The sequence below is a fragment of the Falco cherrug genome, chromosome 1, assembly GCF_023634085.1.
Source record: "Falco cherrug isolate bFalChe1 chromosome 1, bFalChe1.pri, whole genome shotgun sequence".
Classification (NCBI taxonomy): Eukaryota; Metazoa; Chordata; class Aves; order Falconiformes; family Falconidae; genus Falco; species Falco cherrug.
This window is the reverse complement of record NC_073697.1, coordinates 75,973,983-75,986,844: the sequence shown is the minus strand read 5'-3', so window position 1 is coordinate 75,986,844 and position 12,862 is coordinate 75,973,983. Positions and strand designations below refer to the sequence as shown.

The window sequence follows — 12,862 nt, the reverse complement described above, 5'->3', positions numbered from 1 at the left end:
CCATTATTAATGGCTTCACGCACTCTCAGGTTCTCCTTACAACAGAAACTTTATTAGCACTACAAATGAATCTATTTTGTCAACAATGTACTCCAGCCCAGCTACCGGCCCCGATACTCTTGTTCTGCATCCTTTTTTTTTTTTTTTTTTGCATAGACTGGGCTTCTGTTTGCTGGTTTTGTTCCCCCAGTTCCTTCACGGGAAGCAACACAGCCCGAACGCTTTAATAGGGGCTTTTGGAGAGGAAAGGTGTTATAAATCATCACTAATTTAGAAGTTCATTTTTAATGGGTTACATTTTATTTGCTTCAGTTAAACACCATTATTTACAGACACAAGTTAATAAAACACATCACAAAACAGTAAAATTTCAACAGCTAGTATTTATAGGTGCATAGATCATGCTCACTTTTTTTATATGTATGATACATATACATATATATAAAGCTCTCACAATAAGTCATCTCTGCACAGAAAGAATAGTCATAGGAAACAAATAAAAACTGTATCATAAACAATATCAAATTACTGACAGCCTATCAACAAAACATGTACAGAGTTAGAAATAAGCAGTAGACACTTAGGTGTTTTTATTTAATGTTTTCTTTTTAACTTTTAAACTTGAAGCCACAATATCCACAGCACAACAATGACCCTGCCAACCAGCTTTCATTTCAGCAGGAGGGAGATGCTGAAACAAGGTGGATGCAGTCACAGATACTCCAATCATTGCTGATGGAAGACTTCAAAATACACCGTAAAAACTGTAAAAAAATTTTACGACTGGGCACATTGGAACTCAGCACTTGTACAGGATGGGACATCTTTAGTAGTTAGTAGATTTCAGGAGATATAAAGGAAGAAAAGGACTCTCATGCTTCTGGTTCATAGTCTTGATACTCTTCCTAATGAGGAGAGCAGAAGTCAGCGCTACTAGTATTTTAGATAAATACATCCTACTTTCACTGCTTGTTGTAGTCCTAGTGGATTCAATGCCAAAATAGTATGGATAATCATCATGTGATCAGGATCTTGCAGTTTATTGTTACTTTGTCACACCTGCCAGATAGTGTACCTTACAAGCTGTGGTATTTACAGGAGAATTAGGCTTTTACAGCGATTAATACGTCGTTCAGCTGATCGTTACCAGAAGCTCATGAAACCACCCATGGCAATTCACTTGGAGAGGGAGCAGAACTACCTCTGGGCTGAATAGCACACCACATATTGCAGATACTGGTTCAAGTCAGTAAATAATTTAAATGTGTGTTTAACTACAGGTATGCGAGCAGCCCCCATACTTTCAGTGATATTCAGGCTGTTAGCAATTAAGCGTGCCTATAAATCTTTTATGGATCATGGCCTAAATATTTTATACCTCTCATTTTCAGTCTAATTATCTGTGCTACTGTAAAACTGACACTCCATCTACCAATGCATCACGCCAGACACTGTAGTAATAGTTCAGATAGTAGGTTCATAAAAACAACAAAATAATTTACTCCCATAATTGCATTAACAGTATAATAATGAATTATCATGCTTTACAAAGCATGATGCTTTGACAAGTGGCCAAGCTATCAATCTATGAAGATGCAGTTTTGCCCATACTCCTTATCAAACATAAGAAAAAAAAAATAGTTTACTGTGGATTACTTAGAAAGCCCAGCACAACTGTTTTGAAACACACACAATATTTTTCCTATTAAACTTCCTTATTATTGAGAAAGCAACAGATTTTCTGATTCCCAGCACTATACCTCTGGGAGATCTTGGCCAAAGAGACCATGTTTCTACTGTGCCCTCCCAGCATCAGCCTGTGCCAGGCTAACACAACTCGAGCGTGCAGTCCCCTCCTGTGCCCTTCTCCTACATGCATTCACAGCAAACACTACAACAGGTTTACCTCTGGAGGCATTTCATAAGCCTCATTCTCAGGATCCACAGGAACATCTGTATTATTCACCATTCCCTCCTGCAGGAAACCTTCTTCATTCTGCATTCAAAAATGGAAAGAAAAGCAACAGACTGTAACTGCTTGCCTCCTCATTTACACCAAAGCATGTCTTTCCTCCCCATCTGTGATTGACTTCTTGGCCTGTCCTTTGGTTGTGGGATGTTGCCAGTGATTGAAGAGCTGGAGGACATCAGCTCCAGAGAGATCTGCTCCATGTTCCACAAGGGCATCCACGCGGGGAATGACTACTATCATCTTTCCGAATAGCTGAAGTGCTGATACTCCATTTCTCTCTTGCCACAGACAGGCAAAGAAGTCAACCTGAACAAAAGAACAGTACCACCTCCAACCTGCTGAATATCTTTGGGAAATATTTTGTTCCCACAGAAAATGCTTTGGCCAAGTCACGAAACAAACCAAAACAAGATTTCTTGCTTCCTAAGAAACTGATCTGGGAAACACAATCCCACACAAATTGTTTAAGTAGGTTATCACATTAATTTCTGTTTAACTTCTCGGGGGAATACAGTTGCAGATATGCAAAAGTAGTTGTAAAAGCAGGCCAAAAAAATGGTTAGTATCAAGACGCACAAATGAAAAAGCAATTCAATTATCTATTTTTAATGTTGTAGACATCAATCCTCTCACGAATCATTTATTTTACAGTTTTAGCCTTTTCACAGTACATTTCAAAGTAGCAAGAAAAGGAAGAATTATAACTCCAGACTACTGCATGCTGGCTTTTTCTTTCAGTTTTAGAACTTAATTGTATTGGGAAAAGCTTTTTTCCTTTAATAGATAACACCTCTATATGTCTTATGCCAACCAGCACACTACTCTGTGCAGTGTTAGTATATGATACATGGCACTACCTGATACCCAGCTTCTTACACTTTTTATTGGGCATCTGCTATTGACCATTATAGCAGCGCTTCTACGTTATATAGCAATTTTGCTAAGAACTTCTTGGAATTCATGGGTTTGCAATGATGCAGGGAATAACTTGCTCAGTAAGATTACTTAAATTTTGTCCTAGAACTATAGATGCTATTTACCATCTGAAACAAACACAAATTATAAAGGAAAACAAACATTCCAACTGGGCCAATTCCCATAGTAGTTGTTACTACAGAAGTTCACAGAGAAGAAACTTTAATTTTGCCAGAACAAAGACTGCTGGAGTTCGTCCTGAACTGTAAAAAAAATTGATTTGAAAACAGGCAGAGTAGTTCAGTGGAACTATCATGACTATGCTGATTTATACCAGCTGCCAATCTAGACAGAAACGCACTAAAAAACAATTACAGACACTCAGGAAGAAATTAACTTAAAAAAACCCAAACAACACTGCAGGCTGGTATCACAGACAGAAATACAAAATTAAATAAGTCACAAACCTGACTAATGAGCTAATTCTTCAAAGCCTGCAAATTATAGGACAGTGATGCTAAATTAAGTTTAGGACACAGATGAAATGAGAGTAAGAGAAGCTCAACCTGAAACTCACCTCAGAGTTTAACACAAAATAAAAAACAATATGCAAAACAGGTGACCCTAAACCCTCTTTACCTTCACACCGTATTTATCATGCTTCTGCTGTTCACCATTTGCCACATACCAGCTCCTTTCTGTGGTTTAACCAGGTGACCTTAGTCATAACACTGTTCCTTACTTGCTGCAACTCTCCATGCACAAATTGTGACTTTATCTGCTAGATACAAATTCTTTTCTTCCTTGGTTCGGCCACCTTTTCTGGCACCGATGCAAGCGCATAAACACACGTTTTTCACACTCATCATCAAAATCCACGATGTGCAGAATTTATTTCCATTATGTGGATTCTTCTCTCTAGATCTTAATTCAGACTTCGGAAGGTCCAGTATGAAGATACCTGGTCTCATTGCTTCTCAGTGGGGCCAGATATGCTTTTTCCTTTAGAGGTAAACAGTATAATCTGTGTGGAATCAACGCCTACTCTTCTGCCAAGTTCCCTCCATGCATGTGCCTGCTACCAGTTAACAGTCTGCCCTGCTCTACGGCATAGATACAACGGACAAATTCCAAAAGTCAAGGGACACTGAAGAATAAGGTTGTTAATATCTTCATTTAGGCCCGTGTCTTCCAGAAAAATTAATAATTTTGGGTGTTCAACATGACAGGTAACTTTTTAAGCATGAAGTTATCAGAAAAACTGGGCCCAATTACATTTCTGCCCTGGCTTATTGTAACACTCGAGCTCCTAAGGTTATTTGATGTGCAATATTTAATTACCCTAGCTTCTAAGTCAATTTTTAGGAGTACTTACGCCTGCTTACTTTTATGAGAAGTAGCATCAATCCATATCAACTTTGACTGCAATAGCTAAATAGTGTGTGCACGATGCAAATTTTAAAGCTGTTACTGTGCACTTGATCTAATGTATCAGCTCTAAGGACCTACAGCTCCAGTCTACTACTCTCCTGCTTAATGCAAAATATAATTTAATTTCTGTTTCCCTCTATCATTAAGGAACAGCTTCGGCTAACAAGCAGTAGATCAAGTAACACTGTGCCCAAAATCAGTCTTGAGGTTGCACAAGGAAGAAAGCATGCAGCTTCATGATATCTGTAGCAGGAAAACAGATGGCGAGTGAAACTGCCAGGACCATTAGGAACGACGAAGACAAAGATTTGCCAACTGAATTTCAAAGAAGAGCTTCAAAGCTTGTACACTGTTTGTTAGGAATGTCTGCCACGGGTCTGGACTGTCCATCAGGATTACAGAGACACAATGCCTAAAAGGCCAAATTAATCATCTTCCCAAGTTCCTTCAGTGAGTTCAGGATGGAGATTCCTCTACAACTTCAAATAAAACAATCAGCAGCACTAGTGAAATACAACATCAATCACACCACCAATATTTTTTCAAATCAAGGAAATCATAAGCCACACCAAGCCATTAAGGGAGCTCTTTGCCTGGGACAGGCTTATCACCTTTGTCCAGCTGCAGAGAGTATACAAACACCACCTTTCATGTTGATGTCACTGCAGTTCAGACAAGAATGACATTACTCAAGGTCACATTTGTTACATTTAAATGTACAGTATAAGTGACCACATAATTTTTAGTGGAGGCTCTCTCTGCTTCTGATATACAATCCCTCCAAAGCTAGGATATCACAAAAGTAAACAACCACCCCCAGTAACACAGAACCATCTAAGGTACACCTTGTATCATTATTGACCTCCTTTAAAACAAAGAAATGCAATTTTATGTTCTCATGATCAATAATTCCATATCCCAATTCAGTTATGGAGAGGAAAAACATCCAACAGACCAACTCTTGTCTTAGTATGAAAGACAAGTTTTTCTCTTGAGGCCACCACCTCTGCTCTTAAACCATATAGAAGGGCATTTCCAGAGGAAAGATTTTTATTAGAAGGTCTGAAAAGCTAAACAAAAGCTTCTCGGAGATGAAGTCAGTTTTTAACTGGGGAGCGTGAGCTCTTTTGCAGGGAAAACCATTTAAAAAGGAAAAATTACAGCTCATGCAAAAAGCAAGGTATTAAAAGAACGGCAAAGGGAGGATGTCTGCCTGTCCCCTGAGGATACCCTTAAGAAAAAACAAATGTCCAAATCCATCTTGGTTTTAAGCACAGTCACTGGGTAAAACTTGTATTTCTACATCAGAGTCTGGTACCCTTAGACCCCGTATTATGGAAAGGAAGCTTTTGCAGCTAGCCAGAGCCCAGCACCCCACACTGCTGTTCAGGTACCAACAGCGGTGTCAGTCTGGGCTACCAGCACTCCTGCCTGACTTGACAAAACGTTGTGACTACCAGACCTGCATGGCCCAGAACTTGCACCCTCCCTGGAAAGGAACAGCTGCAGTGTATGCCCTGCTGCCCACAGCGTGCCGTGCTCTCTCCTTTGGAGGAGCAACCGGTGTCATCGTATAAACAAACTGGCTTCCCTTGACAGTGTCCCATCCCTGTGAAGTGGTACATTTGCATGACCCTAGACACCAGTTCTGACTCAAGGAACAGGTACAAACCCACTGGTATACAAGAGTGGCAAAAATAAGAGGTGAAGTGGAACTTACATGCTGCAGTGGATACAAAACATTGATGGCAACGCCTTTACTATGGGAATGAAACCTGCTAAGCTGTGTGGTTAACAATGTGAAATGACCCACTTTTGAAATAAAATAGTAGTCCAATTAAGAAGTCTTCCCAACTAAAATGTCTTCCTGAAGTCCTGGCCCTGTGTCAGTTATAGCGTATTTGCCAAAACTTCAGGCCTATTCCTTTTACCAGGAAAACATCACCAAATGGGTTTGTCTTATTTCAGTGTTTTTGGTGAAAATTACACCCCATTCTTTCTCTTCACCCTCCTTCCCACCTCATAATGCTCTTGGTGGAAGGGGAGACACTGTTTAAGATCCCCTACACATGGAAAACATACGACATAGTCTGCTCATGGTACTACATCTATGCCACACCAATCTGGCAAAATGGTCACATTCAGAGAGCATGACTTGGTCCTCTTGGTGACATGTCTTTGAATGCCATGTTGTTACCATCAGAAATACATTATTTTTATCTGAAGTCATGGATAAAAGCAACTTCAAAAAGAAGCACTGTAATTGTAACTTAGCAGCTGATCTAAGCATTGTAATTTACTATCTCTCTGGCTGGTAACATGGTTTTTTTTCTTTCCATTAAAAATGCTGAAGGAGTCTTACAGTCACATAGATTCTCATGATTACTGGAGACTAATTCATTCTGGAATGATTCCATATTCCCACATACATAAACCAGGCCACTGAAGCGTCAGCTCTTACAACGTTTATACTGGCAAGAGGAGACCACCCTGGAAGTCACTTCCACTCACCACAGAGGTCAGAAGGCACCTCCAGAGATCATCTAGTCCAACCTCCCAGCTCAGAGCAGGGTCACCTAGAGCAGCTTGCTCACGGCTGTGCCTGTTTGGGTTTTGACCATCCCCACAGGTGGAGACTCCACAATCTCGCTGGATAACCTGGTCCAGTGTTTGACTACTTGCACACTGAAAATGCGTTTTTCCCCTTACATTTAAATAGAGTTTCCTGCATTTCAGTTAGTGCCCGCTGCCTCCTGCCATTTCACTGGGAACTGCTGAAGAGTCTGGTTCAATCTCCTTTACCACCACGCCAATCAGGTATTTATACACGTTGATAGCCTCCCCCCATAAACTTTCACGTTTGTGTTGTTTCACACTTGCTGATTTTCTGTCAGTTCTTGAGACCTCTACGTGTTTTCCCATGCAGATATTGTGGGAGGATTTTCTCTTCAGTAGAAAGCTCTACCAGCCAAATTCAATCATATACATTAAAACAAGGTGAGGCTTGCCTCAAACACCTAACAAATTAATGTTATTTGAGAAGTCATAGTTAATTTCAGAAAAATAGATTATTATAAACTCAATGAGCACTGGTCACACTACATCACTTGCCAGTCTGTTATTGAGTGTTTCTGTAATTACTGACTCGCTGTGAATCAAGAGAAGAGGTGCAATGGAAAAAGCAGCGAACTAGGATATGGAAAAAATCTGGTTTACAAGAAAATTTTGGCACACCTCTTCTGTAAAGACATTTAAAGTCCGTTTTGGAAAGTCCTTTGAGACCTGCAATGATATGTCCCATACAAAGCATTTTTAATGCAGTCCAGTTTGTTGTACATACACACCGGCTGGTACCTCGGAGAGCTTGAAATAAAAATAGGAATATAAAAAATATATTAAAAAAATCACATCCAAAAGCATTGGATGCAAAATTACCAAGTACCGATAGGTCAGAGTAAGAGTAGTATTGCCTTATACTGTATTTTGAACCCTGTGCACACCAAGGACAGAACTGGCAGGACATGGGATGTGATGCTCGGTGGCAGGACAGGGGATGTGATGCCTGATGAACAAGCCCAACCAGTGCTTTCACAACTGCAACAGAGTGGGAGTTTCACAACAACAGAGAGGACTGTCCCATGAGGGAATGTGACATTCCTCAAGCTCACCAACCGGTCCAAGTAGCTCAGCCGGAGAAGCCGCCGAGCCTGGTTCCTGCCTGCCTGACAGCTGTGGTCACATACAACTCTGTGAGCCTGGATATTAAGTCTATCCCAGTACTAGTGAATTATTGAATTTGTTGCTGTTACAGTCTGGATAGTTGTACTACTAATCTGTCTTTATTACCACACCATCATTTAGAGATAAACTGTTTATCCCTAAAGCTGTTGGCCTTGTGCCTGTTACCATGTCCCAGAGCGTTTGTAACTCAGCAGGGCTGCCTTAAGCCCTTACAACTGGTAACTGAATATCCCTCCAGCCTGACTAAACCCAATTCATTTTGGTATTATGCACCCTGAAAGGAATTTCTTCAGGAACTGTCAGTCATTACATGGTGGAGTTTAAAGAAAAATGTTGGGTTTCCTTATGTATATCCTCAGTGCAGCTGTCACACATACTGCCCAAACTCACCTTTTGCTACAATCTGAACAGAAATTCACTGTGCCAACAGGCTTACAATTCCCCTTTGAAAAGAAAATAATTTGTATCCTTTCTTCTCCACCAAATATCAGGATACTTAGGGGCTGGATATTGAACCTAAGTGAACTGATTTTTCACAGGTATTTTGACCATAAAGCTCAACTTATCCAAAGGGAGAAAAACCCTTGAACAAAACATCAAATTCCCAACAACATAAAAAAAAAAAAAAAAAGGCTAAGATGGCCTCAATTTATTTACTTTCCTTGTCCTAAGGTATTAGATATACCGAGCTGACTGGTTATAACTGAGTTGCCAGGTCAGCTTAGGATGCTCTAAAGCTCCTGCTCGCTCACTGCCTTTAAGCTCAACTGTGAATGATAAAGCATCAGCAGCAGTCTAGAGGTTTTACCCTGGAGATACAGAGAGGAAACATACCTGTGCACTAGCCAGAAAAAAATGGACTGTTTTAATTATCCCTAAGCTAAACACCTAAGTGAAGGAAATGACGAGAAAGCAGTATGTGTGAAGGAAACTACCTGTTCCAGTGCACAACTCATTTAGAGTACCAATAACGGGGTGAGACTACTGCCCTCCTCCTTAAACAGAGTGGAAGTGAACAAGGGACATTTAATTAAACAAATAAACATCAGTGCAGTAGCACACTTTCAATGAAAGGCTAACATAGTGACTGCAAGTGCTACAGGCTGCATTTTGGTTCATGTTTTTATGCCCTTCAGTTGGCAATGACAAAAGTGAAAAGGGTAAAAACTGAGGCCAATGGAGAGAGGAACGAAAGTGAAGATTGTCTAAGTGTCTGTGGTTACAGGTCCGTCTTGGTGTCCATAAATAGCTGGAAATGCTGTTTACAGCAATTTATGAACTGTTGTAAATTTTTAGAAAACCAAATTTAAATACAACATAGATTGTGTAAATTTTTGTTTCCTTCCTTTTTAAATTCCCCAGTTGGTATTACTTGTAAAGATGAGACTCAATTCAGTTCAGAGCACAACAGGAACATTTCTGTGAGCTATCAACTTTCCTCAGACTCAGATTCATGTTTTGCATTAACTAGGGTGGTAAAATACCTAATTAGAGCTGCTGGTGTGTCCCTATTTGCTGATAAACAGATGCAGATTACATGGACAACCCACCTGTTGCCCAGGTCAGACCAGCAGCTCATATGAGTCCTAAAGTGATGGACACATGCATTAATGACAGGTGACTTAAAATAACAGGTTGCCTAGGGGCTGAGTCAATGTGCCACCAGCAACACCATGTAAATGCATCCACAACACACAGCCCTTTCAGCTTCATCCTTTTCAGCTTCCCAAATCTACGGTGACAGTGAAAACCCCACAGGTAGGGGAGGCAGGGGGGAACGCTAGAGCTTTCCATTTAGAAAGACAGTAATTTCTGATTGCAAAATAGTGGGAATGATACATGCTAACTGAACATCACACCGGGGATGCAGTCACAGCTGTGCCTTGCTTGACGTTCTCATGAACAAGGTAAAGAAGCATAGGTCAATAAAAATGTTTTAGGGTAATTGATCTGCTCAAACAATATCCACTATCAGCATCGTGATTTACACTCTCAGAAATGAAGTTTCAGAGTGCAGTTTCACAGAAACCTTGAGTTCAGTAATATCAAAATCTTCAATAAAGATTTGGAAGAAGGACCAAGGACTGCACTTAACCGTATGCTCAGTCTTACACATTAAGAAGGCACAAGAAACAGCCTGAATTTATTTTTAATTAATTGTACTACAATAATTTAAAGATACTCTGACAAAACCAAGTGATTGAAATAAATACGATGCAGCTCAATTGGAAAAGGTGTTAATACGCTGCACTTTGGCACTCACCAAATCAAAGAGGAAGGGCAGAAAAGAATCACCAAGTCAAAGAGTAACATAAGCCAGCCATGTCATGTTATACAAAAAATACAAGCCATTCCCTCATGTATTACCAAGGCGAGTGAGGTAATCCACTTGGTCTAATCTAGCCCAAGGGTGCTTTCTCCCGAGTACAGAATTCAGTCTACACAATGCACTTTGGGGATGCCAGGAGATCCCAAAGGACAGCAGGAACGACCACATCCGAGAGCAGAGAGGAAAGATGAAGGAAATTGTCAGGAAAGCATAAGTGATCTAGGTTTATATAATCCTAAAGGAATAATTTAATTAGAAGTCTTTAAGACCAGCCTACATCTGTCAGGGGCTCCATGGGATTAGCTAAACCCACACATCCTCCTGCAGCAATGGAGGATTCTGCAATCTGTATGAACCCATCACCAAGAGAGACCACTGAGGATGATAACCTGAGCTTTGCCTTCATTAAACAGAACTGGAACATAACAATACATGATCTTGACTGATCATGTTAACTAAACCAGTGGTACACATCAGCTTTGCAGTTAGCATAAAAATGAGCAACCCTGTTCAGATTTGGCTCCAGTAAGTCGGTAAATACGATTTTAAGCAGCATGGTCCCAGTCAAAGCTGCAAAGTGTTTTTACCGTACTTTGTTGAAAAGTGTTTGGATATCATAACCGTATTCCAACATTACGTAACTTTTAATGTAGCTAAACTCCAGAAGTTACTGTATAGACTCCATGAGTATATACTTTCTTACCTAAAAGACAAAATTAAGGGAGGAAAACAAGTTCCCTCTAAAAGAATTCTCCAGTCACACAAACAGTACATTCAATGCTGTATTACCTAAAAGAGCAGCCTCTAAACCATAGTTATTTCTCCTTGTCTTAGAAAAAGTCCCCTATAGAGAACTGCAGGACCAGTCACCCTTTAGCATCATAAAGAGCACAAGTACCCGCTCCGTTACGCACAGCCCCAGTGACAGCACATGGCGGTTCTGTGCCCCACCTTGTCTGAGTGTACTCACAAAGCAATGAAGTAACTGCACTAATTTCCAATGAAGTTTTTAAAGAAAGAGATCTCTACAAGTAGTGGAAAGCAGGTAGGGTTTTCTCGCTTTTGCTTTTCTCTACAGTGTGAGTGGATAAGCTAATGCAATCAGCATTGACTCATTTGCTTTTACTCTCCAGCACATTGAGCTGTGGGCTGACAGAAGAGCTAGTGGCAGCACAGTCACCTTCAAAGGCTGTAATTGATTGACAGGACATGCTGATCATGCAGTTGTTACCCTTCAGTTATTACCAGCTAGCATCTCTCTAAAGCATTCCTTCAATTACAACCTATTATAGCACTTCACCTAGCTGGGGAATTCTAAAATATGTTTCTTCTAAGCAAGAAACCAGCACTTGCTCTGACAAACACCTGCAACAATTTTTTTAACTATAAATGTTTTGGGAGTATTTCCTGCAATTGATTCAGCAGCAGATCAAAACACTACAAAAGAAGAGTCAGCCTGCATTTTAAAATTTATATTCTTGAAATATCACCCTCCATCTCGAAGCAAGCATACAACTGTTCAGAGCTTTCACTTGCATCGGGGAAGACTACTTCACAGTCCAGTGGCATGAAACACAAACATCTCTTCAGCTTATTCTTGCGTAGAAGAAAAAAATATTTTCAACTAATGGAAAGAATTATTTAATAGAGTTTACTTAGTAAGGTGTAGAAGGTGTGGAGGCTTTTAAAGGACTAGTCCTTAAATATACAATACTTGAGTGTGTTTTCTTTCCCTCCTCCTGCGACACTGTTATCTTTGCTTTTCATTTCTGCCTTAGAAGAAGGAAAGCGTCAGACCAAACTCTGCTATCCTCTGCACTGCGTGAGTCAGCTCAAAGTAAAACAGTCTTTCCCAGGTCAAATTCTGCTCTTACCTATGTCAGTATAAGCCTGGTGTAACTCTTCACCTCACAGTAAGCCATTTTTGAACTCATACCTGTACTGAGAGCAGCCTGTTTTTATGATCCTCTTTACAGACATTTGCTGCTGTTCCAAAAGGGACATACCATAAAAATATTCACTACTTCTTCATATATAGAAAATTGTAAGAGTGCAAGTTTGAATGGCCTTGTGGAGTCACCTGAGTCACAGGTTCAGCTTTCCCCAAAATCATTCCCAACAGACGCCTGGGAAAAGCCCCATTAAAAGCCTCCAGTGACAAAAATTCTGCAGCATCTCTAGATAACCTAATCCTTCATTTAATTACTGCTACCATTAGCATCTTTCCTGCTGTCTAATTTTCATCTCCCTCACTACCATTTAGCTCCAGTATTCCTAGTCTATTCCCATTGGACACAGCCCCCTTTCTCTCTGTAGCAAGGTTTTGATACTGGAAAAACTGTTACCCTGACTCATTTCAGCTTCTCTGGACTAAGCCAGCTTGCTCTGTCCACACGATACGGTTAGGGAAAACCCACTGAGCATCCACTACCCTTCGTGCCTGGTGCTCACTGGTGAGAACTGCACACAGGGTA

At 40.4% G+C, this 12,862-nt stretch overlaps 1 protein-coding gene across 4 annotated transcripts in view; it reads right to left on the bottom strand.

Moving 5' to 3' along the window:
• Positions 1-277: 277 nt before the first annotated feature.
• SNCA (synuclein alpha) overlaps positions 278-12,862 on the bottom strand; it is a 77,773-nt gene continuing 65,188 nt past the window's right edge. For all 4 annotated transcript variants that reach the window (XM_055700749.1, XM_055700750.1, XM_055700751.1 and 1 more), the window contains exons 5-6: positions 1,907-1,996; positions 278-905 (exon numbers count right to left, since the gene is read on the bottom strand). In XM_055700749.1, coding sequence (XP_055556724.1) covers positions 873-905; positions 1,907-1,996 — 123 coding nt within the window. In that variant the 3' untranslated portion in view covers positions 278-872. The remainder of the gene's footprint in view (positions 906-1,906; positions 1,997-12,862) is intronic.